This window comes from Apis cerana, linkage group LG12 (assembly GCF_029169275.1).
Source record: "Apis cerana isolate GH-2021 linkage group LG12, AcerK_1.0, whole genome shotgun sequence".
Classification (NCBI taxonomy): domain Eukaryota; kingdom Metazoa; phylum Arthropoda; class Insecta; order Hymenoptera; family Apidae; genus Apis; species Apis cerana.
Genome location: NC_083863.1, coordinates 8,873,782 through 8,898,690, shown reverse-complemented (window position 1 = coordinate 8,898,690; position 24,909 = coordinate 8,873,782). Strand labels below are relative to the sequence as shown.

Below are 24,909 nucleotides of genomic sequence, written 5' to 3'. Positions count from 1 at the left end.
ATTCTTTATCCGCGGAATCTCGATTTTCTTATCTCGACCGAACATTTCCGATTCTAATAAGAATCTCGAACGTTTCAAATCGTTGGAGGAATCATAGGATTCGTGATCGTGTCGTGAATTGCCAGGAGATCGTGGGATCGGCTATATTGGGTCACGATCAGGTCGTGGAACGTTGTCTTCTCCTAGCTCACGTGCCTCTAAACACTCCGTAACTCTCCCGGTATTTGGAGCTTTTCCCATCATCTCTGGAATCTCGACGTTATCCACACACCATGACCTCTTCCCTGCCCTAAATGTTAGGCAAAGTTAAGAGTTTCTCCGAGCTCCTGATCATTTTACGCGAATCCCGCGATTTTACGCGCCCCCAAGGGTTGGAGAAAAACAAGTTCCACGATCAGCAGATCTGAGAAATTCTATTTCCTTGTCCGTGGACGGTTCTTCTATTCTGAATTCTGAAGTCTCGAGATTGAGTAACTCGCGGATCCATCTTCGTCTCGCTACGATAAAGATTATCGCTTCGACGCGCAGAGAGTTAATGATTTTAATTTTTCTTCCAGATGTAACTTTCTCGCTTCTTTTTCCTTATTTTTCTTATTCGCGCGTTTCCTTCCGTTTCAGGCGGGTTTCTGGGCGACATCGCTCTGCCCAACATCAAATACGAGACCGAATGGAGGCAGCAAAAGCTCAACAAGAGTTTCTTGGAGGAGCTCGAGAAATATCGGGACGAGGTGCTGAAAGAGGGTCTCCAGGTCGAGGAGGAGGGTCTTACAGGTAAAAAAAAAGAGAAAAAAGTTTCCCAAACGAGCGAAACTTTTTCATTCCTGTTCCATTCCCGTCGATCTCCCTTGGAGATGGCGTATTAGCTGCGGATATACACATCGTTTCAGAGATTCTCCAATTCAAAAATGGGCACGACGCTAACGAGCCGCATCAGGAGAACGAGGAGATGGTGGCTTCTCAAGAGAAATCCGAACCAATTATGGTGGACCGGAATCAATACAGCATGGACGGCGAGCTCGAGGGTGGATTCAGTTTTAACGCTAGGAACGAGGATGCCAGGCCTGGGGTGAGGGACGAAGGCGTTGAATTCAGGTACGTCGCACCAACGCGAGAAATTTACGCCAACGTTTTTCTTTTCTTTTTTTTTTTCTTTTTCACACTTTTGAGCGTTTTTCTTTTTTTTTTCAACTCGACTTTTTCAATGTGACTACACCGCTGATAATTTTCTCGATTGTTTCTTTCCTTCTTTTTTTCTTCTTCGAGGTGAACGACAGAGGAATGAATCGGAATTAATCGGAGAGAAAAAAGCGAGATATTTCAATGGATCAATTCGTCGCTTATTATTCGTAAATCGTAAATTTGTTGTATGTTTCAGTTTGGGTAGGATCGAGAATTCAATTTTTTTTTAACGGCGCTTTAAATTTGCCCTAAGCGTTGAATCATGGATTATTTTTCGACGGATGATATTGCGTCCATAATGCTCTTTGTTTTTAAAATCGGTTCGACGTTTTGGAATAAGCGGCGCGGATAATAATAAATTTATCTGAAAAAATGCGAAGGCGATATATTTTCGCGTGTTCGATGCCAATTAAAAATATTAAGGTGACTTTTGTAACTGCGATATTAATTAAAAGCTGGCGATAAAGAACGGTATTGTACTCGCTTCACACGCTTTTCGATATAATATATATATATATATATATATATATATACATATATATCGCGTGCGTTTTAGTTTATTGTTTCACCGAAAACAGCTACAAATCTCGACTTTTCAAATACATTTTTATGAATTTCTCTTTTAGCTTTTATTAGATTGTATAAAAAAAAAAAATATTTAAATATTCGGATAGAGATTTTCCCCATTCGGAGGGAAGATTTTATACGTTAAATTTGTGGAATACGAAATGTTTAGGCTAGAGTCAACGACCCCACCAACGAAGAAGAGGCATTCCGCTCGAAAACAAGGACGTGAAGCCTCGCAAACGGCGTCGAACGCTACAAAATCGATGCAAGCATTTTTGAGAACGTCTGAAGAGTTGAACGCGTTTCCCACGAGCACGGAGGGCACGAATCAAATGAGAAATTTGAACGCGGAAAATATCGAGCAAGTGTTCACCATCCAACCGGAAAGCAGCACGCGGAACACGTCGAAGCAACGTCATCGTCGTCATCATCGTAGGAGGTAGCTATAAAATTTCTTTTTTATTCTTCCAACGAATCGTTAGATATTCCCATGCTGCCTTGGATATTTGAAAAATTTTTTTTTTTCACAAAGCTATAAATAAAAATTCGAGTTTTGGGACAGATACGAAGGTGAGGAGAGAGAGAGAGAGAGAGAGAGAAAAAAAGAAAAATTTATACGAACGAATCTCGATAGAGAAAACAAGATGATCCCATTTTGGTTGCGTGTAGCTCGCTCGACACAATTTTACGGAGCAAAACACATTTGTCAGAGCAAGTTATCGTCAAATCGATCGGGAACAGTTTGGATTCCAGTGGAAATTTATAGCGTTTAGATTTTCCACAAGATGTTGGTATTCGATCAATAACGTAGGAGAAAAGATTGGAAGAGAAATCAAAAATTTATGGATTTCGCTTTTCCAAGTGATTGGGATTAACCCGATTCTCGATCGAAACGGTTAATTACGACGAAAAAGATTTTCCCCCAAAATTCTTCACCCTTCTTCGACCTTAAAATCAAACATTAACGTTCGACGCATTTTATCTCATAAAATTCAACGATACGATATTTCGTTCTTTCGCGTCCCCATTTATACTGACCTATTAAATTAATCATCACCGAGGAATAATGAATTTGACCGTTTGCGATAATACGAAAGCCAAAGCGAGTTTAACAAAAGAAGGCAGGAAATTGAAGTACCTATTGGCAAGTTGAAAAAAAAGAAGTATACACTATATTCGATCGGATAGAGGAGTGATTAAGCGTATTGCCGTGTACGATGATAGAGTTCGCTTTTTTTAACTCGCACACCTCCCCCTATCGCCAACAATTTTCCGCTGGTAGGGCTACTATGCCAATAACAATGGTCGTCATCGTAAAACTGGAAAATGGGGACCGATACTGCCAGGCCGGGCATTTTCAGCCCTTGAACTGCCAATAACCTGTCAACATCGGCACACAAGTGTGTCTCTGACCGGTTGCGGATGTGTTTGTACATAGATTATGCGCGCCTCTGTGAAAACACCTCTCTTCTCGAGGGATGAAGACCGAAAAAGTAGTGGAAAGGACGTTATCGGTAAAATGTACTCGAGAAAATCCCCGCTTTTTTTATTCCCCCTCCCCTTTTTATTCTTCTTTCCTCCCCCCTCCCATCGATGCTTCCGCGTGAAACTGCGTCGTCCACGTTAACGTTGGTTAACATTGGAATTTCTTTTCTTTTTTTTTTCCTCCTCGAATCGAGTTAGTTTTATGTACAAACGCGAACACGATGTCCATTTTCGATTCATATTTTTGTCCTGCGTTTCGTTTAAAGAGGAAATACGTAGAAAAGAAAAAAGAAGAAAGAAAAAGGAAAAGGAAGAAATCGAATCGGTATTTTTCAATATCGCGAACAAAATCGGTTTCCTTCACTATTCGTCGCGACTTGGCGGAGTTTTCCTGATCCGCGATCCTTTCCACGTTTCCTTTCCACGTTGAAACGCGGCTTACAAAAGCGTTTGTTTATGACCTGTGACCCGACACCGTGGAACACGATCACATTGTGATTCCCCAATGAAGCTTCAGAGAATTCTGGAGAGGATCAAGCAGGATCCGATACCTTTGACGTGGTTAAGCTCTGTATCCACAGAAATTTCTACCTGCATTTCCCTGCGTGCTTCCCTCTTGTCGAATAGGCGAAAAGCGATTACAAAGCGCGCTTAAACCTCACTTTCGAAATCTGATATAGTAATTTTCTTCCCTTATTCGACCTCTTGAAAAGCTCCAACGTTTTTCGATCGTTCTCAATTATATTTATTTATATCGTAAATAATCTCTCTCTCTTTCTCTCTCTCTCTGTTCGTTACTGTAAATGTGAATTACTGATATATAAGTTATCCATAAATAATCGTTTAATCCGCGTGGCCCCATAAAAAAAAAGGAAAAAAAAGAACGATCAATTATTCAAAGAAGTCTGCGTCCAATCGATCGTAGAATTGCTACGTAATCGAACGCAAGAATTCCAATTAAGAAAGTGAGGTTGAACGCATTAATTACAGATAAGGAAGTTTCTGAAGTCCGTTTCTTCCATCGATCCGTATAAATTTCTAGTATCGGGTAAAAACAAGCGAAGCATTAATTCCACCCGATCATCGCTTCAATCTGATCGGCTTTTTAAACGGTTTTTCATCGAAGGAGATCGAGATATAACTTCGTTCTTATCGAACATTCTTCCACTTTTCTTCTTCTTCTTCTTCCTTCTTTTTTCTTTTTTTTGCTCTAATTTCAATGAGGTCGAGTAAATGAAGACGGATGCGAAAGGGACGGAGAGAACAGGAGAAAGAGAGAAAGAGAAACGAATGTGAAAGAGAGAGAGAGAGAGAATAGTTGGAAAGGAGAAAGATGGGATTCCGAGTGATTTATCGAGATCGGTTGGAGAAAAATTTCGTATTCAGCAAATACGTCTGTAGTGGGTCGGTCGCCGTAACTCATCAATGTCCTCCTTCGTGACTTCCGTCCTTGCACTTCCGGCACATCTCCCTGCGGGACCACTCTTTTCGTTCCGCGTTATCACCGCCCCGAGATTATCGCGTTTGTTGTCCAGAATCCGGGGACAGTCGGATGGACGGGTGAAAAGGGTGCGAATTTTAAGGCGCGTCTCGATGAATTCGATGAATTAAAAACGAGCTCGTAAACGTGTCGGACGATGAATCGGTGAAACCGTGATCTCCAATACGGAATAATACAAGGGGGTCGATGAATTTATCGTTGAAAAACGAGTGAGTAAGTTAATCGTAACGAGTATTCTTTCTTTTCTATTGTTACAAACATATTCCCAGGCTAATCAAAAGGGATTGTAATTTATTCCATAATATTTTAATCCTCTCACGCGCATCTTTCTCAACTTTTTTACTTTTGTATACGGCAATTTTTTCAGCTTTTTATTTAATTTACGTTCGTACATAAGTTTGAGGTATCAAAGAGATTACGATTAATTCCTTAATCCGCCGGTAATTTGTGACTTTGTTAAAGTTTGCTTTCGCGCAAAACGGAGCCCATTTCTATTCAATTCGAGTTGTTCGATCAGTAGCCAAGTAGCCGAGTAACTTTTCAAAACCACCGGTCGCTCCACTCGTTCATCAATCGATTAATTAAATCCCAGGTTTAATTCGATAGATTCACCCTAAAAAGCACGCGCTTTGTACTTCAATCGTACCACGCACCATCCCGTATCGGTCCCACGCCAATTACCCCACCGATGATAAGTTTTATCGCGGACGATGACGGACGATTGGACGAAGGGGTGCACGAAACGTTCGAATTTTTTTTGGAAGGGGAAGGGAAGTGGCGCGTAGATTCGCGCGCTTTCATCGTCGTGCAAGCTGATTGATGAAAAATCGTGATTCGTTAAATTCGAAACCGGTCCGGGCGGATTATTTCGGTATGGACGGGACACTGATATATTATATTGTGGTTTATTGCTCGGCGGTTGGGGAGGGGGAGGGACGGTTTTCGATCGGCTCGGTGTGTCGAGAGATGGATCGACATTCGAAGGGGTGGTAACTAGCGCACGTCAAAGCTAATAGAATGATCTATGCGTCTCGCGATCGTTTGATTGAAATCCGCATCGGGTGCTGGCTCCCTACCCCTTATGGAAATCGAACGGTTCCCCGAACCGTGCGTGAAAGAGAAAAGGATGACATACGGCCGAGCCGCGCGAGACTTTTCCGTGAATTTAGCGCGGCTGTTCGATCGCGATCCCACCGAGACTTCCGCGGGCCAAAAAGTTTCGTTACAAAGAGTACATCGATAACGCGAGAGATTCGGGAAGGAAAGAACTCGGAAGGGAATGGATAAAATCAGTTAACGAAACGTAGCGCAAAAATTGGACGTATAGGTATATTTGAAAAGTGTATTGGTTCCGATAATTTGGTTCTCTTTTTCTATTTTTTTTTCGCAATAATGGCACCGCGAGAAACAATGAAATGGACTTGAGGTATCATGGAACAACTAAAAAAAAAAAAATGGATTGTACGATCGATTAAAAAAATATGATGTACAAAACGCGCTATTGCGCTTTCATTCGCGGAACGAATATAAAATTCATTTAAAATGCGATCGCGTCTCGTGACGAGAAGCCTGTTTCGCGTATGCGCCCACTCCTCTCCCTCTTCCGATGAAATAGCCTCGAATACAGATCGCAGTACGCATTTGTCGTCATTGAAAATATTATCCCTAAAATCTATTCATTGCAGTCGTTTCCGTTCCATTCCCCTCCCCTCGAAAACGCTATATTACCGCAATAATAATTATTCCGTTGCGTTAAAAATCGGTGGGAAAAAAAATAATAATTTCTCTCGTCAAAATAACGATCCAATTATCCCTTTTGATTTATTCTACCTTTATATATACATATATATCTTTATCCCTTCAATTCCTCTTCAATGGTACATTATTCCTTTTAACCTCCCAAGTATCAAGCATCGAACGACTTCCCCGACCTAAAACCTATTTAACCCCTTGAAATACGCCGAGGCTTGCAAGTTTCGACATAGGGATTTAACGGCGAGATTGGAGAGAATCGCGCGATTATCGTTACGTTTTATATCCGGGACTGCATTTGCGGCAACCCCGACAAGATCGCCGCAATGAAAACAAGGGGGTTGGGCGTTTCGTTGTTGCCGGCACTTATTGTTAGACGCGAGATATTAAGCGAGACGTATTGTTTCTAGTTTCCAGATATCTACGAAGCCGTAACGATTAACCCGAATCGGGCCGAGGGACGATGATTCGATGATTCCGGACGTGAGCAAGATAAGAAATTGCAATTATTTTATCGACCAATACGAAGTTTTGTTAAACTAACTTTATTATCTCTCTATTATCCAGAGGCATTATTTTTTTTTTTAAGGTTCGATGCACCGGGACAATTTGTTTCGCGCCGGACAGGCAGACATCCATTTTTCACTTTCACGTTAGAAACGTGCGTCAAGCGCAAATCGCCTTAACATAAATAATCTTTCTTTTCACGTTCGTTAACGAAACTGACGTTGAAACTGACAAATATTACAACCGACGCCAGTGCTAGTCGAAACCGACTAAAACAGTTAACCCGGAATCGGTCCAAGTAACCTCATCATTAATCTCCCCGACCCCCTTTTCTCAATTCCTCTATATCGCCCGACTTCACAGTCCAATAAAACCTTTCGTTATCGTGACTTTGCATAAACTTTCTCCTCCACGCGGTTCAACGCGTTAATCCATTTATATTTTATCCCCTTAAAAGGGTTGAGTACAAAACGCATCCTAGATACGTTACATCTCCACCTTGATATCCTTATATCCTTGATATAACGAGTCGCAATAACGAGCATCCATTCCTCGCTGTGTACACTATATATCTTTCTTCTCAGGGAGACTGACTCACGTTTATTTCATAAGACGAGTCATGAGAGTGTCAATCATAAACGGCAAACAAATATATGTATATATATATACACACACGATCGTAAAAGTCGAAGAAACGCAGAGAAACGTTAAAGAAACGCCGGTTTTTCCACAGGCACCCGTCAATTTCTACGATTGTACGTACGTGCACGAACCACCCCCTTCTCTCTCGTGCACCCTTAATGGAAGCAGCTAGCTAGCTAGCTAGCTCGCTCGCTCGTTAATTAATTGTAATGCCGCGCCGATTCAGAAGCGCATAGCTTGACTGCTGCCGGTCGAGAGTCGCCGCTGCAAGGGTGGTTCACCCCTCGCGGGCGGGGAGATAGGGAATCCGGGGAGAATTACGCCCCCGCGGTAATTAGTACTAATAAACGAGGGGCAGAAACCCGTGGCACACGCGCGCCAACCTCTCTCGCCATGTTTACGCGAGAGGGGGCAAATTATTTTTCAAAGTGTCATTCCCTTCCCCCTCCTCGCCACTACCTCATCCCTTCCCTTTTTTTTTTCTTTTTTTTTTTCTTCTCTTCTCCTCTTCCCGTCCCTTTTTCCGTCCCCGACCACCGAACCACGCGGACTCGATACCGTGGTTCGTTCGCTCTGCGAAGGGTGGAGAGCGAGGGGAGGGAATGGGATGAATCGTTGCTGTTGCTGGTTTTTGGGAGCTGGTTTATTTTTTTTTTTTCTCTCCTCCTTTTTTTCTTTTTTTCGATCTCTCTTTCTTTATGGCGCGCGGATTACCCGAGGAAAATTGAATTTTTGCAACGTGAGGACGAGCGGAGGTGCTCGTAATTCATCGTTCGAACGATCGATCGATATCGGTTTTCGCTTCGTGGTTGTTGCTTCGATCTTGGGCGCAACTCGATTTCGTCCATGTACTTCTTGCACTCTCCGTGAAGATTAAAGAAATTGTTAAAGGATCGAGGAAGAGGAGTATCCCGATTAACAGCAGTTTTCGTAATCCGCGTTCGTTCACGAGCGTAAAACTGTACGCGGCGAGGGCAGTTTGGCTTTTTCGCGACTCCGCCTCGTTTCCACGAATATGAATATGCATGCGGTGTACCACCGTGCAGTTGTGAGATATTTACCGAAGAATTTTATTGCGTTCCCTCGTATTATGCCAACGTAGAAGAGCGTAAGGGGAGTGTAGGGGGGAGAGGGAAGTATTTTTTTTGTTTTTTTTTTCCTCGCGAGGAGGCTGCGTTATTCCAATATGTACGACAACCTGTAAAATGGTACTTGCGTTTCTTTACCTTTGCACGAGTACTTGCATCGTGCACGTACTTCCACCTTCGTTATGTAATAACCAAGCGTATGAAAAGGAATCTACCAAAGTATTTCTTCTTCTTTCCTTTTTTTTTTTCCTTTTTTTTTTGTTCTTTTTTAATCAAAACAAAACGTATCTCTGAAACGTATCTTTTCATATCTAAAAGATACACTGCGTAGAAATATCAAGCTTAACTTTTCATTAAAATTTCACGAAAAAAGGTGGCACACTTTTCATAACATTTTCTTTAAAATTCTACGAAATTTCTACTACGACGAGAGGTTAAAAAAATTTGCTTTGTTCGAGGAGACGGGGAGATTTCGATGAATGCCGGAATCGAATCGAATCTCGCCGTTCTCGATTCGAGAGTTTTTCTTTTCTTTTCAAAGTTATCGACGTCGAAACTTCTCGTCGATCATCGATAATGGTCGACTTTCTCACAGTCTCCAGATTCTAGATGTCGTTCTAGATGGAATCCTTGGAGTGTCGGGCCTCGTTTAACATCAAGTTCATCTCTGGAATCGTACGCGCATCTTTGTCCATCCGTGAAACTCTTTAACTAAAATTTCTCGAAATTTTCACAACAGCGAAAAATTTCCAAGATATTCTCCATCCTCCGTATCATCATCATTAATATTATTACATTGTCGATGGAGGAGAATTTAAAAAGTGAAACGGCCACGAGTTTTGTCGGTTGCAAAACGATCCTAGCCTTTCCACTCGAAGCGAGGATCGCAACAGCACGAGCGACGCATAAATACACGTTTCATCAAAGTTGAAATTGGACACTTGGTCGGTCAGTTCGTTAGCCACGATTGCTTTTTCACCCCTGATAAAGGGGTGTTCGCGGAGGCCGCGTGACCGAAGGGGTTTTCTAAAAAGCGCGTTTGTTCCAGCCCACTGGCAATTTCATTCGATATCGCGAAATAAAAAAAAAAGAAAAGAGAAAGAAAGAGAGAGAGATACATTCAATTCACGATGCAACGGCTCGCTTTAATGCCGTGCTTCGCGGCCATTTTTATAACCGCGAACACCTGTTTTTTGCGGCAACTTTGTATCCTATATCTCTTTGCTTCGTCTCCTGTTTTCCTAGCTAGTGACAGACTCGAGCGTGCAACAATTTTAAATCCGAATCGAAATATAATCGTTCGTTTGCTGCACGCTCGGAAGTTTCGAATAAAATTTCGAAAGATATTGGTGAATTTCTAAAGATAAACGGAAAGAATCCTATGCGACTCGTCAATCTGTCTCGAGCGATCTACCTATCGCGATCGATTCATACCCATCGCTACTTCCGTTCCCATCGCTTTACAAACGACAAGCGCGTTCGTTTAACTTGCAGAACGCGCGCGATACAACCGTAACAATTCGCGTGACATCCATAAACTATTTGCACGATATTGAACGTTTACGAGTCAACTTTGGCCAGGTTATCCGCCTCGTTTTATTTACTTCGTCAACACCCCCCGCGACCGATGTCGATTATCCTTCGCCTACACGCGTCTCGCTATTTTGCGAATAACGCGTTGCCCCGTGTGAAAAAAAAAAAAAAGAGAAAAATACCCGTTCAAAGGAACGATAATAACAGGCTTTTGTCGCGGGTGATACCCGATATATCGATACCGTGTTAATAATTTGACAAGCTTTCACTTTTAACGAGCCAACGTATTTCCACCAACATTAAACATTTGATGGTTGCCGCTTTGCCCCGTAAATTTTCCGGTCTTACAGTTTTTTAACGAGCCCCAAGCGCGTTGAACGCTTCGATGCCGCTGGGCGAGTAAATTTTCCGGTGTTTCATATTTTCCTCTCCTCTCTTTTTTCCTCTTTTTCTTATTTTTTGTTCTTCCTTTCTTCTTCTTTTCTTTTTTCCACGATTTTTTTTCAACTCCGCCTCCTTTCGCGAAAGGGGAACAACAGGCTCGAGCGGAGATTCGCGTCGAGTATGAATAATGCTCGAGGAGATCGTAAAAAAAGAAAAAAAAAAAGAAGAAGAAGAAGATTTACCAGGATCCCTTACCGTTGACGGGGACGCAATGTTTTCGAAGGATACTATAGAAGAAGGGGGGGAGAGGGAGGGGAAGTACCGAAAGATTCGAGGAAAATTGAGCGGGAGAATGGAAATTTAGTCGAGGTGTTTCGCCACCCACGTTTTAGATGGTTCTCTTTAAGCGGATTGAGAGGGGAAGTAAGTGACATAAACCTCTTAAGATCGTGCCTATATCCGATTAAACTGAGCGCTTTATTTTATTTTCTGAATAAACAGTTATGCTCGGGCCGATTTTAAAAATTAATAGAGTTCCAGGTCCGAAATACGGAATGATTTTTACGGGAAATTTTCATGAGAGACGCGGAAATATCTCGAAGAAAATACGAGAAATTCGACGAATAATAATTTTTGTAAAATTTTGCAGAACGCCGAAGAGGAGGCATCGCCGTCGAAAGGTTCCTCTAATCAGGCGGGACTTGGACGACTCTTCGGACGAGGTGGTGTCGTTTCACGATCGACAATTGCGCTCGATCCAGTTCTACGACATGGAGCACAAGTGGAAACACGTGGCGAAGAAACGCGGATCGACGAGGCGCGAGAGATTTTCGAGCAGGGCGAGGAGAGCTGCGACAGCTCGCAAGGAACGGGTATGGGATCACGGGGTGATCCCGTACGAGATCGATGGAAATTTTTCCGGCGCCCACAAAGCTCTGTTCAAACAGGCGATGAGACACTGGGAGAATTTCACTTGCGTTAAATTCGTGGAGAGGGTCCCCCAGGAGCATCCTAATTATATACTGTTCACGGAGAGGCCTTGTGGGTGAGTTTGCCAACGCGTGGACGCGTAGAGAACGTTTCGTTTTAGCAGAACCCTTTCCTTCCTATTTTAATCAGATAGACTTTTTCTTTTTTCTTTATTTAGAGTATCAGTTCTTACGATTTTCTTTCTTATCCCTTCTGGTTTCAATGTTTGTTGACGATTTGAACCACAGATGCTGCTCGTTCGTCGGGAAGAGAGGAAACGGGCCACAGGCGATAAGTATCGGGAAGAATTGCGACAAGTTTGGAATAGTCGTCCACGAGTTGGGGCACGTAGTTGGTTTTTGGCACGAGCATACCAGACCCGATCGCGATCGCCACGTGCAAATTATCCGTGACAATATCATGTCCGGTAAGCGAAACTTTCCATCTCCGTTCTTCCATGCAATAAATTTACGAAAACGAAATATTCTATCTATCGTATCTTTCCTCGGGATTCGATTTGGCGAACGATAACGAACGGTTGTAAATTTTACGTCACGAGATTAATCCGTTATTGCGAAGGATCGAATGATAAATAATTTAATGAAGTGATATTAATTCGAATTAATTCCCTGCCACCTAATAGATGGAATCGCAGCGTAAAAGCAGTGCCAATTAGCGAGCCCCTTTCGATGTTTACGATATACACGGATACAAATTTATTAGCTGTGCAAATTAATTCATTTATTCACCATGGTGAGACCGCAACGGTCGCAAATAATTTAAACGGCATTAATTCCCAATGGGTCGTGGCGTAAAAGCGGTGTCGATTCGCGATCACCTCTTCGTTATCCCATCTTGGACGAATAACGCGGCAAATCACGAGGGATATGTGCGAATAATTCGATCGACACATCGAAGAACGGGATCGTTTCGCGAGAACGAGGATGTTTGGCGAACGTGAGAACGACCCCCAACACCATGGTCCTTCGATGCCGGGGAAGCGTTTGCCTTCGCGGCGAATAGGTGTATCCGTTTCAGATTAATGGGCCAATTTGGATGGCATGCAAATCTCACCAATCATTAGCGATGACAACTAATCGGGGAGAGGGGGCGGCGGTATTCTAATATTTACGCTGTGCGTGACAATCCCCCTGGCTGCGTACACCGATCGCATCCCGATTAATGGATACTCATAACGCGAATGGTAACGAGCTGTTTAATTACCGAGCACCATCTGTTTACCCCGTTGAAATTACACCTTGAGCCACGCTTATCCACCGCGATAAAATCACTCGACGGATCTTGTTCCCCGCGTTTTGTCGAGAACAGCGATGGGATCGAGTTCGATCGATCGCAAGGTTTTCATTGATTTTTAACAAACTCGTTTCTCTTTCCGAAAGAGGTTAATTTCAAAGTAACGTTTCTTTAAAATATAGGGATTTTTGAACGTACGACTTGATGCACTCGATCCCATCACTGATGATCGAACACCGAACGTTGAACGATCGAATAAACACGGTCGTATGACGACGAGGTAGGGCACACCGTGCAGCGGAAATGGTTGACAATGTCGAGAAACGGTTAGACAGCAGCTGGGATGGAATCGAGTATCGGTTTTGTTTCTTCGATGACACGTCAAGTTTCTGTATATATATATAGAATTAACTGACGCGAGATCTCGATGTTCGTAAACGTGGAATGTTTGTCGACTCGAGCTGGTCAATTTGAATCGCGACAAAGTCGAACGTTTGCATTGGGAAGTGGTGATCATACGCGAATGATTGATCGAGGTGCTCGAGGTTCGTTATTATCTGTTTCAATTGGACGTAATTGTTCGATCGAATTTTAATTCCACAGGCCAGGAGTACAATTTCAACAAATTGACCGAGGACGAGGTGAATTCCCTCGGTTTGCCCTACGATTACGACTCCATCATGCACTACGCGAAAAACACGTTTTCAAGGGGGACGTATTTAGATACGATCTTGCCGATGGAAGTTCACGGGAAAAAGCGGCCCGAGATTGGCCAGAGACTTCGACTCAGCGAAGGGGACATCGCTCAGACGAATCTTCTTTACAAATGTTACAGTAAGTTCGTTTCGTTACGATACGTAATTCGCTTATTTTCCCTTACGTCGTTTTATTCAGACAAAATTTTTGGTTGATTTTATACCAGAGATTTTCGATTTCTCCACAGAGTGTGGCAGAACGTTTCAAGAAAACAGCGGAAGTTTCGGATCTCCGACTCATCCGAACAGCTCGCCGCCATCCGAGGGCGAGAGATGCGAATGGAGGATCACGGCCACGCATGGCGAACGAATAGTCCTCAACATTACGTCATTGGATATATTTAAAAGCAATTTTTGTCGCAGCGACTATCTCGAGATTAGAGACGGATATTGGTACAAAAGTAACGTGTTGGGTAAGTAAAAATCGCGACAAGAAACACGGGGAGAAATTTATACTTATCCCCGGGCTGACTGTGTCGTATACATGTATCACGAATATTGCATTCACCGCGGCGAAGAAAATGCTTTATTTCCACACGAAATCCTGTTTGCGAATATATTCACCTCTATACTTGTTCTCTTTCGCTCTGGCAATCAACGATCGGAGAATGAGTTTTTTAAACCGTTAGGAATAATAATCGCTGGAGGCAAAAATTTATAGAAGAGTCTAGTTTGTCGATGCGTGTCGTAGGATTCGAATTATCCTATGCGATTATTCTCGTAAAGAAATAAAAGGAGAAAAGGAAAAAGTGTGGAATAATCGTCCCAGTTTAAACTTACGAAAGTTTGAAACGCAGGTCGATACTGCGGAAGCGGTAAAATCCACGAGCCTGTGGTCTCGACCGGAAGTCGAATGCTGGTCACATACGTGACGTCCAACTATCAGTCGGGGCATCGTGGTTTCGCGGCGTCCTACGAGGCTGTTTGCGGTGGTGAAATCGAGCTGGAGGACACCGGCCATTTGGAGTCGCCCAACTACCCGGACGGTTATCAATCGAGCAAGGAGTGCGTCTGGAAATTGTCGGTGCCCCAAAACTTCCAAGTGGCGTTGAAGTTTCAATCGTTCGAGATCGAGAATCACGACAATTGCGTGTACGACTACGTGGAGGTGCGGGACGGTCATAACGCGGATTCGCCATTGATCGGGGTTTACTGCGGTTACAAGATACCTCCGGACATCAAGTCCACGGGCAACAAACTTCTGGTGAAGTTTGTTAGCGATGGGTCTGTGCAAAAGGCTGGATTCTCGGCCACGTTCATGAAAGGTAAGATCCAGTTTCACGTTCGATCGAGCCTCAATGCCTCTCGATTGGATTTCGCCTCGTCCCTTTTGCATTATCCTCGTATAATAATCTTTCTTGCTGAAATTTTGCCGTGATGGTAGAATTTTAACGGAAAGAGATTCGTCGCAATGCGAATTGAAAAAAGTAAGAGATAAAGAAGATTTCTTTTTTTTTTTTTAGATAAATTGGAAAAATTATATAAATTAGAATTTTAATTACTCTTTAATGGGAGTAGCGATTGATTCGAAGTTTGATCAAAAGTGGAAGCGGAGTTTCAATGTATTTTTTTTTTTTAGAATTCGACGAGTGCGTGTTGATCGATCACGGTTGTGAACACAATTGCATCAACACTTTGGGCGGATTCGAATGTTCCTGTAAACCTGGCTACGAATTACATTCCGATGGAAAACATTGCGAAGGTAATTTACGTTACGACAATTTCTTCTTTCCAATTGTTCCAGTTTACTTTAGAAATATTTCACTGACGATAGATTAGGATTTCGATGTATCTCTGTCGATTAACACGTGGTGCGCGTTACGTTTATCAGACGCCTGTGGCGGAGTGTTCGAGGACAGCAACGGAACTATCACGAGTCCCTCGTTTCCGGTAACTTATCCAGGAAACAAGGATTGTGTCTGGGAGATCATAGCTCCGCCCCAATACCGTATCACGCTCAATTTCACCCATTTCGATCTCGAAGGTACCAATGCTCGTCAACAGGAATGCGAATACGATTCCGTGGAAGTGAGCAGCAAACTTGGAGACGATATTTTGAGAAAACACGGAGTTTTCTGCGGCTCGAGGTTACCATCGCTTATTACCTCGGAGGGCAACTCCATGAGAGTAACCTTCACGTCTGATAACAGGTAACGCGACAAATAAATGTTTCAGCAATTTCTTAAAATATCTTTTTTCTAGAATATCTTTTTACGAGACGACCTTCTATACATTTCATACCGTGTGTAATTGCAGTATCCAGAAAACTGGTTTTGCTGCAGTATTCTTCACCGACATGGACGAGTGTGCGACAAACAATGGCGGTTGTCAACACGAGTGCAGAAACACAATAGGCTCTTATCAATGCTCGTGTCATAACGGATTTACGCTTCACGAAAATGGACACGATTGTAAGGAAGGCGGTTGCAAGTACGAAATCGCCGCACCTATGGGTACTATAACATCGCCAAACTATCCGGATTATTATCCTGGCCTGAAAGATTGCGTCTGGCATTTTGTTACCAAGCCGGGCCATCGTATTAAATTAGTTAGTGTCTTTATATTTCTTTTTAACGGATATTTATAAATATATTTGTATTATTTCAATCTAACACGATTCAACGCGTTTAAAATTCTCTCAGGTTTTCAAAGTTTTCGAGATGGAATCCCATCAAGAATGCAATTATGACCACATCGCGATTTACGATGGCGATTCGCCGGATAGTCACGTTCTCGGCAAATTCTGCGGTACCAAAGAGCCCCATCCAATCTTGGCAACTGGGAATCAAATGTACATGGTATTTAAGAGCGATGCTTCCGTCCAGAGGAAAGGTTTCTTTGCAACTCATAGCACGGGTAAAACACCTATCAATTTAAATTGAAGTAATCCAATGTATAAATTTGTCGTCGAAGGAGCTATTCTCCGATATTTGTGCCATAATTCTTTCTAAAGCACCAACTCTTCCGTGCTATGTTCACGATTTTTCTCGACCATCTTGCTGAATTATACCTGAGAATATTCCAGAAAATATTATTACACGATTTGATTATTTTGTTTTCATTTACATGGAAATAATTTTACATCGATACATGTATGAAGAGATATTTTCTTTCGCTGCGATATTTTGCACAATTTCACTAGCTCGATCTTCTCGTGCGCAGCTTGCGGTGGCCATCTGGTGGCAACGAACGAAGTCAGGCATTTGTACTCCCATGCGAGGTACGGTGTCCACAATTACGACCACAGGACCGATTGCGATTGGGCAATCGAGGCGCCACCGGGTAAAAACGTGCATCTGACGTTCGTCACGTTCCAACTAGAATCGGAGAGCGATTGCAATTACGATTTCGTCGAGGTGTATTCCGGCCTGGACACGTCTGGCCTCCTCTATGGACGATTCTGTGGAAATAGCGTAAGTTTGGTGACACGAGGTGTACGAAATTAAGCGTGCTCGTGTTCTTACGTTAGGTTACCTTTTTCCAGAATACCACCGACTTTATTTCGATAAACGAGGCGCTGCTAGTAAGGTTCAGAACGGACGACACGATATCGAATAAAGGGTTCATGGCGTTGTTCGTCGCTGTCGACCGTCAGGATAGCGGCGAGAATTACGGAGGTTCGGAGGATGAAGACGCGGACGAGGAGACTCTCTGATCCGTGACAGGCCTCGCCAATCGAGTAGGCTACGGATTCCACATTGGTTCGCTGTTGCGGAATAACGATCAAGGCGACGAGTAAATCTCCGGATTACTCGTAGAAAAACATTTCAATCGGAATCCAGGACATAGCCCATGGCAAATGTGAATCTTGCTCGATCGTCGAGGCCGCGAATCTTGTTCCATTCACGAATTACGCATTCGAACAAGGTGAAATGAATCGAATGATTAAAATATCGATCCATTGGACTTGGAAGATTTATATTCAACGATTAAAACGGGTGAATAAAGGCGTTTCCCCTCGTGAGTTAATCCGAGTGTCTCTCTCTCGTGTCAAGGATAATTTATTCCGTCAGCGATGACGTTAGATAACGGCTTAACCATTTGGATTAGCGATTTACGATCCTGAAATTCGGCCTAGGTTCAGGCCAATCGTGCCATTGTACGTTTGTAGGTAGAGAGCGCGTTACACTGTTAACTATTATTCGAATTTCGAATCCAGTGAGAAACGACGATGATTTAAAGAGGAATGGCGAATCAACACACCTTTTGTGTTGACAAAAGTGATTTTCTGATATTTGATCGAACATCGTCTCATCGGTGTTACGGAATTATTTCGAGTAATCGATATCGATGCGATAAGAAGGCATAAAGAAGAATAAAAAAAGGAATAAAAATAATTCCATACTCGACATTATTCTTTCAAACACTGCCCTGTAACAAATGATTCGATCACTTTTTTCTCCATAATCTAATTCTTTCCAATCTTGTCTTTTCTTCTCTTCTTTTTCTTTTCTTTTTCTTTTCTTTTCTTTTTCTTTTATGGACGTTTATGATACTTTTCGAAACGTTTCTTTCAAACCGTATACGTGAACGAATAGTTTTAATGTCGCCATACAGGAATGTGAGACGAAAACGAGAGTCGTGTTTTAAAGATGAATGGAGAAAGGAAAAAAATGACGAGAAATATTTCGCTCGAACCTATTTGATGGAAACCTTCCAAACGACAACTCGTGCAAACAACTTGAAATAATCTAGATGTAAATTTTAGTTATAGCGCTGATCGATCCTGAAAAAAAAATCAGCGATAGAAGTCTTACGGCGAACCTCGAACGACGACCGATTTCGATCGACGTTCCTTTTCACGAGGATCTCGCCAAGCGTTTATTGTACATAGATAAAAGTTTTTAGATGTAGACGTCGTGCCGTTTTATATCGTAGTCATAGGATCGACGACGAAAAAAAAGAAAAAAAAATGAAATGTCTCGCTATCGTGTGAATTCATGGATTTTTGATGGTTCTCAGGCTCTGTACTTTCGTCTGTGCGTCTCAGAACGATAAATATTTAAAAATATTTCGAATAATTAGGTGTTTATGAATTTGTTGAGGAATGAAATAATTCCAAATTGACGTATTGTTAGGCATACGTTGAATTGACATAAACTAGACAATAGTATTCGATACAAATTATTGGTACACCGTGAAAGTTCAGCTAGAGCAAATAGAAATCTTTAATAAATTTATCGTAGATAATAATACTCTGGAGTTGCGATATTTTGGACACTTCGTATTAAACTTGCAGATAAACGATGAGAAAGATTAAATTTAAGATCGAAGACGTATCCTATCGAAATACTCGTGTTTCTGGCATGAAACGTTATTCTTTGTACACTGTTTAAGAAAAAAATAACATGTAAAAGATTAATCTTTAATAGCTAAAAATATTGTTCAAGAATAAGGAACGATATTATTATTAAATTTTCAAAATTTTTGCCAATTTTTCTACGTATTTCACTGCCCGGTGTATAATTTTCTCGATGGTATACGGAAAATTAAAAAGAAAGATGATATAATGATATATTCTTATCTTCTTTTTCTATTGTTCGATAACAATGAATAGAGCCTATATTAATTGAAATTAATTAAAAAGAAATACGATGAATTTGAAGTTTCTTTTGCAGATGTACACGTACACGTTCATAATGTTGATCCTTTGAAAAGAAAAAAAGTGAATGAAAAATTCGTATGCCTATATAGGATAATAAATACCTTGTCATTATCCGACGATAAGAGCAATATTAAGCGCCGCGTCAAGTTCCTTTTTGTAAATTATATGTGATTTATTTGTTCTCAGAAATACACGTTATAGGCACTCTATATATTATCTAAGCAAGTATATACAACTAATACAAGTGTTTATTCTATTAAAAAATAATCCTTAGCCTAAATTAGTTTCCTTTTAGATATCCTTGTAGATATCCATCCTTGATGTCGTCATTTGTATCATCATCATATTATAGAAGGAATATTCTAATGAGAAGCAGAAAATAAAAAAGAAATTATTAAATGTTATTAAATGTCACGAGTTGAGAATCAATCATTGGTAAATATAATAACTTTGATTATTAATACCGAATATCGAATGTAATATTGAATGTAAATTATCTTAGGTAAGTATTTCAATGTTTTTTGATAATTGAATAATATTCTTGAAATTAAAATTTTATCTCCTTTTTCAATTTTATTCAATTATTATTCAATCAATTATGTATGTGAATAAATATGAAGTACAAATATAATAAACGTTGGAACATTGGCTAACTATATTTGGAGAACAGGATTACTACAAATGCAAGGACAATAAGCGCGTGGTCGATCTGTTACATCATCGTCCGGTACCCAGTAATACCGATATCGATTATGTTAATATTGAAGATCAGTTTTCATGATCGCAGCTAAGAATAATATTTATTCTTAGTTACTGTAAACCCTGAATCATATGATAAAATAATATCAAGAAAAAATTAATAATAATTTATCGATATTTATCGAATAAGTTAACACTCTTTCCAAATTCTCTTTTGAACATTCTTTCTGGTATAAAGTTATTGAGAATAAAACTTGTCCAACAACTTTCTAACTTATTCTAACAAATACGAATAAACTTTGCATTTTATTGAACATATAATTATTACGTGTTTTTAGACTGTCCAAGTATTATAACCTAAAAAAATTAATTTAAAAAATTATTCTGACCACACTGATTCGAAAATAACTATTTTTTTTCACACCAAATAATTAATGATCAAATAATTTTTGAATTCTCTCGAGGACAACGAAATTGTTTTTGCGAGCATATCATATGGATGAGTTATTTATTTTCTCTGGCAATTTACTGTGCCCCACCCTGCACATCTCTTCCAGAAGAGAGGATCGTCGCAATTTACTGTTTTCCTTAGGCAAGATCCGGCTGTCTGTGACCAATTTTAGAAAAAGTGAACGGTCGAGTGGCATAGGCGCTCTCTCACCAGGCCTCTCATCTTTCCTTAGCGCTTCTGCATATAAAGGAACCAACAGAGCGTGTTCGTATAATTCAGAAGATGAAAAAAACAGTTATGTAGTCACGATCGATGCATAATATCGTATTAACGAACTTTTGCCATATTGTGAAAATTTTTAGCAATGTTCATTGATTCTTATGAAGATATTGATTTCTTCTCAGAAATGGAGAATGGCCATTTACGTAATTATATTGATAATCAATATTTTTCTTTTCCTATAAAAAAAAAGAAATTTAAGTTTTAAATAATTGATAACAAAATTGGATCTTAGATGTTTAAAGATTTAATCAATATTGTTAGATGATAATTAAAAAAAGATAATTTTTATCTTTGATATTTTAACAATTTTATTATGAAATAAATATGATTGATGATTGACTTTCATAGAATGATAATAGATATTTTTCAACGAGAAACAAGATCTTCTCGTTTGCTTATAATTTCACAATTCTAAGATCTAGACTTACAGGTAACTCCCGAATAGAAATTCTGCGACGCAATGTCTATTCTTAACCAATGGACAAGTTCAACGCCCATATCCCGTTGTAGTTTTGCAACTAAGAATAAATATACCGTTGTTTTGCATTTCTCCGTCGGGCAATGTTTAAAAACATTGCAAGTAAAAGCAAAATTAACTGTTATAACTTTATATAAATGTCATATTCGTTTTATTTTTCATACGCTTCAAAATTTTTTTAATGATATATATATATATATATAAAAGAAAAATAATTTACAGTTTTTGTGTTAAAAAAGTGGAATAAGTACTACTTACACTGAACTTTCTCTTGTACATCTTCTCATATGCAATGTGAAATTTCGATGACAATCTCTTCGTGAAATATTATGATGGAAGAAATTTAATTTGTAACTGTGTTATGTTTGCAACGTGTAATAAAAATTATGTTTCCAATATAATCTTTCAGACAATAGACATTGATGAGATTATTTAAATGCAATTATTTCTGAAAAAAACAATATCATAAAAAAAATCCTTGTAAAACGCATTGTTAGAATTCATAAAAATTTTATGAATATAAATTCCTGAAAAATTATATGTATGACTATGATTATAATAATTATAATTATAATTGTAATATAACATTTAATATATTTTAATCTAAAATATTCTGATATTTATTTTTAATGAAGACGAAACTAACGGTAATATTTTAATTACATTCTCATTTTACGTACATGCATACATGTGTGTAATGAATGGAAAAGACGTGTATCTTCTTAAAAATATCATTTTAAAAATGAATTTCATTCATAAATCCTATTATTTTTAAAAACGAATTATAACATAAAACTACTAACATAAGACACTAACGTAAAACAATTCTTTAAAATATTCAAAAATAATAAAATCCTTTTTAACTTTATTCCGTTGAACGATAATTCAATTCACGCTTGAATAAATTAGAAACAGTTACATTTCCATACTTGTCATAATTCACATAATTTATTGGGAATCAATTGTCATAAAGTCAATGAACAAAAGTTATTATATATCAATTTTCTTGCTGCGCCCATCGAAATTCGTAAAATCAATAAAATAAATGTCGCATGACAGAAGGATACTATATCTTGTGTGTAGGAAACATGCGTGAAGACGCCGTGGCGTTCTGCGGTCTCTTGTCGACCAATCAGAGTTCGGGATGAGGTCATCAGCAACCAATGATAGTGCGCCAAAAGAGTCGATAGTCAGGGGTATAAGATCCGGTTGCAAGCGTCTCTCGCGCATTAATCGTTTGGTGTTCGACTGTGCGTTGTGTGTGGTTGATAGCAGAAGTTCCATTACTTGCTTTAACTATCGACTACTCACTCTCTACAAGAACGTAAACCACATCCCTAGACTTCAAAATGGTAAGTAAATATTATCGAGAAAGTAAATTTATAGGATATAATCAGAAGTGTTATTTCTGGATATTTTGGTTGCAACCATTGCACCGGCCGGCTCCGCCCTTTCCGTTATGACTCATATTTAGCAACTAGATACCATTAAAATGGTTAAATCGTTTATATTGGGTAATATTCTTAATAAAATTGATTAAATAATATGTTTTATAAAATTCGTTTAAGAAAATGAATCGCTTTAACGCAATTTCATTGTTTTGCGTCTATTGATTGGCAGGGAAAATACGCGTCGTTTTAGGCTACGCGATCGATACTTCGCGAATGATGGCTGTCAAATATTTTCTATATAAAACCATTTTAAATGTGCATTTATTGAAGTTAAATGCAATGTATTTTATGATATAAAATAAAATATTTTTAATAAAAGATTTATTAAAAAAATTTTTTTTAATTTTTCTATTGACAAAAAAAATATTAACTGTTAGTTTATAATTTATTTATATTTTTTAGCGTGAATGTATCTCAATCCACGTTGGCCAGGCTGGAGTCCAAATTGGTAATGCCTGTTGGGAATTATATTGTCTGGAACATGGCATCCAACCTGATGGTCAGATGCCATCAGACAAAACCATTGGAGGAGGAGATGATAGTTTCAATACTTTCTTCAGTGAAACAGGTGCCGGAAAACACGTTCCCAGAGCGGTTTTCATCGACTTAGAGCCTACAGTAGTCGGTATGTAATTATTTTCTATTCATGGTTTATATATTATATATTATACATATTATAAATAAATGAAATATTAAATTATTATTTTATTTATAATATAAATAATTATTTTATTTTTAATTTCGTTTTGCAGACGAGGTTCGCACAGGCACTTATCGTCAACTCTTCCATCCAGAACAACTGATCACAGGCAAAGAGGATGCAGCAAACAATTATGCCCGTGGTCATTACACAATTGGCAAGGAAATTGTTGATCTTGTCTTGGATCGTATTCGTAAACTTGCAGATCAATGTACCGGACTCCAAGGTTTCCTCATCTTCCATTCCTTTGGAGGTGGCACTGGCTCTGGTTTCACATCTCTGTTGATGGAACGTCTGTCTGTGGATTATGGAAAGAAGTCAAAATTGGAATTTGCAATTTATCCAGCACCACAAGTTTCCACTGCTGTGGTCGAACCTTATAACTCAATTCTCACCACCCATACTACTTTAGAACATTCCGATTGTGCATTTATGGTCGACAATGAGGCTATTTATGATATTTGTCGCCGTAACTTGGACATCGAAAGACCGACGTATACAAACTTGAACCGACTGATTGGTCAAATTGTTTCTTCGATCACTGCCTCACTTCGTTTCGATGGCGCCCTTAACGTTGATCTGACGGAATTCCAAACTAATTTAGTACCTTATCCAAGAATTCACTTCCCATTGGTTACCTATGCGCCAGTCATTTCCGCTGAAAAAGCGTATCACGAACAACTTTCTGTAGCGGAAATCACGAATGCTTGCTTCGAACCGGCTAATCAGATGGTAAAATGCGATCCTCGTCATGGAAAATACATGGCGTGTTGTATGCTGTACAGAGGAGATGTTGTACCTAAGGATGTTAATGCAGCCATTGCAACTATCAAGACTAAGCGCACCATTCAATTTGTCGATTGGTGTCCAACCGGATTCAAAGTTGGCATTAATTATCAACCACCTACTGTTGTACCAGGTGGTGATCTTGCTAAAGTACAACGAGCTGTTTGCATGTTATCCAATACTACTGCTATCGCAGAAGCTTGGGCCAGACTTGACCATAAATTCGATTTAATGTACGCTAAGAGAGCATTTGTACACTGGTACGTCGGTGAGGGTATGGAGGAAGGTGAGTTCTCCGAAGCACGTGAAGATCTTGCTGCTTTAGAGAAGGATTATGAAGAGGTTGGTATGGATTCCGCAGAAGGTGAGGGAGAGGGAGCTGAAGAATATTAAACTGTCTCTCATTGAGTTTTTTCAATGACATACAATTCGAAATAAACGAATTGATTTGCAATTGTTATTTTCATGTATCTTACCTGTCCTTTATATATTTTCCTCAATTGTTTAATTATTTTTATAAACAATTAGAATTTAATAATTCATTTAAATGAAAGTTAAAAGAATTAGATAGATTCTATTCTATTTTTTAGCAAAATTTAAAAATCGATTTTAACTAAAGTACTCAAGACTTAATACTACTTTGATACAGTATAGTAGTAAATAATATTCGATAAGATTCTTTATCGCTTTTTCTATGTTAGTAGTATAAATCAATTAGCAAAGGATTATAAAAGTTTCAATTTTTTATGTTCAAAGTGTAATACGAATTCATATGTTTATGTGAGATTGTACGACGATTGAAATATAAGAACAAGGAAATTTGTGGTTTCTAAGCATTGTC

At 39.6% G+C, this 24,909-nt stretch overlaps 2 protein-coding genes and 1 long non-coding RNA gene across 6 annotated transcripts in view; 2 read left to right on the top strand and 1 right to left on the bottom strand.

Moving 5' to 3' along the window:
- The window catches only part of LOC107998371 (protein tolkin), a 51,297-nt gene extending 31,840 nt beyond the window's left edge, over nt 1-19,457 (top strand). For 2 of the 3 annotated variants that reach the window (XM_017057617.3, XM_017057616.3), the window contains exons 2-15: nt 619-771; nt 888-1,092; nt 1,916-2,185; nt 11,288-11,683; nt 11,856-12,034; nt 13,465-13,695; nt 13,805-14,029; nt 14,414-14,881; nt 15,196-15,318; nt 15,448-15,766; nt 15,873-16,164; nt 16,259-16,472; nt 16,779-17,029; nt 17,101-19,457. In XM_017057617.3, the coding sequence (XP_016913106.1) occupies nt 947-1,092; nt 1,916-2,185; nt 11,288-11,683; nt 11,856-12,034; nt 13,465-13,695; nt 13,805-14,029; nt 14,414-14,881; nt 15,196-15,318; nt 15,448-15,766; nt 15,873-16,164; nt 16,259-16,472; nt 16,779-17,029; nt 17,101-17,271 (3,285 nt within the window). In that variant the 5' untranslated portion in view covers nt 619-771; nt 888-946 and the 3' untranslated portion in view covers nt 17,272-19,457. Of the gene's footprint in view, nt 1-618; nt 772-887; nt 1,093-1,915; nt 2,186-6,690; nt 11,062-11,287; nt 11,684-11,855; nt 12,035-13,464; nt 13,696-13,804; nt 14,030-14,413; nt 14,882-15,195; nt 15,319-15,447; nt 15,767-15,872; nt 16,165-16,258; nt 16,473-16,778; nt 17,030-17,100 lie in introns of those variants that run through there. The other variant, XM_062083074.1, reaches the window with a different exon arrangement.
- Nucleotides 19,373-22,219, bottom strand: LOC107998373 (uncharacterized). 2 transcript variants are annotated; one of them, XR_001766173.3, is made up of 4 exons: nt 21,812-22,219; nt 21,390-21,579; nt 21,082-21,171; nt 19,373-20,829 (listed from the first exon to the last, which is right to left on the bottom strand). It is a non-coding gene; the product is annotated as an uncharacterized LOC107998373 (long non-coding RNA). The 2 variants fall into 2 exon arrangements; XR_009832198.1 differs by having other exon boundaries at nt 21,082-21,579.
- Nucleotides 20,489-24,522, top strand: LOC107998372 (tubulin alpha-1 chain). Its single transcript, XM_017057619.3, has 4 exons — nt 20,489-20,665; nt 22,215-22,483; nt 22,985-23,207; nt 23,335-24,522. Exons 2-4 carry the CDS (start codon nt 22,481-22,483, stop codon nt 24,459-24,461), a joined length of 1,353 nt encoding a protein of 450 aa, XP_016913108.1. The 5' UTR covers nt 20,489-20,665; nt 22,215-22,480; the 3' UTR covers nt 24,462-24,522.
- The last annotated feature ends 387 nt before the right edge of the window (nt 24,523-24,909 follow it).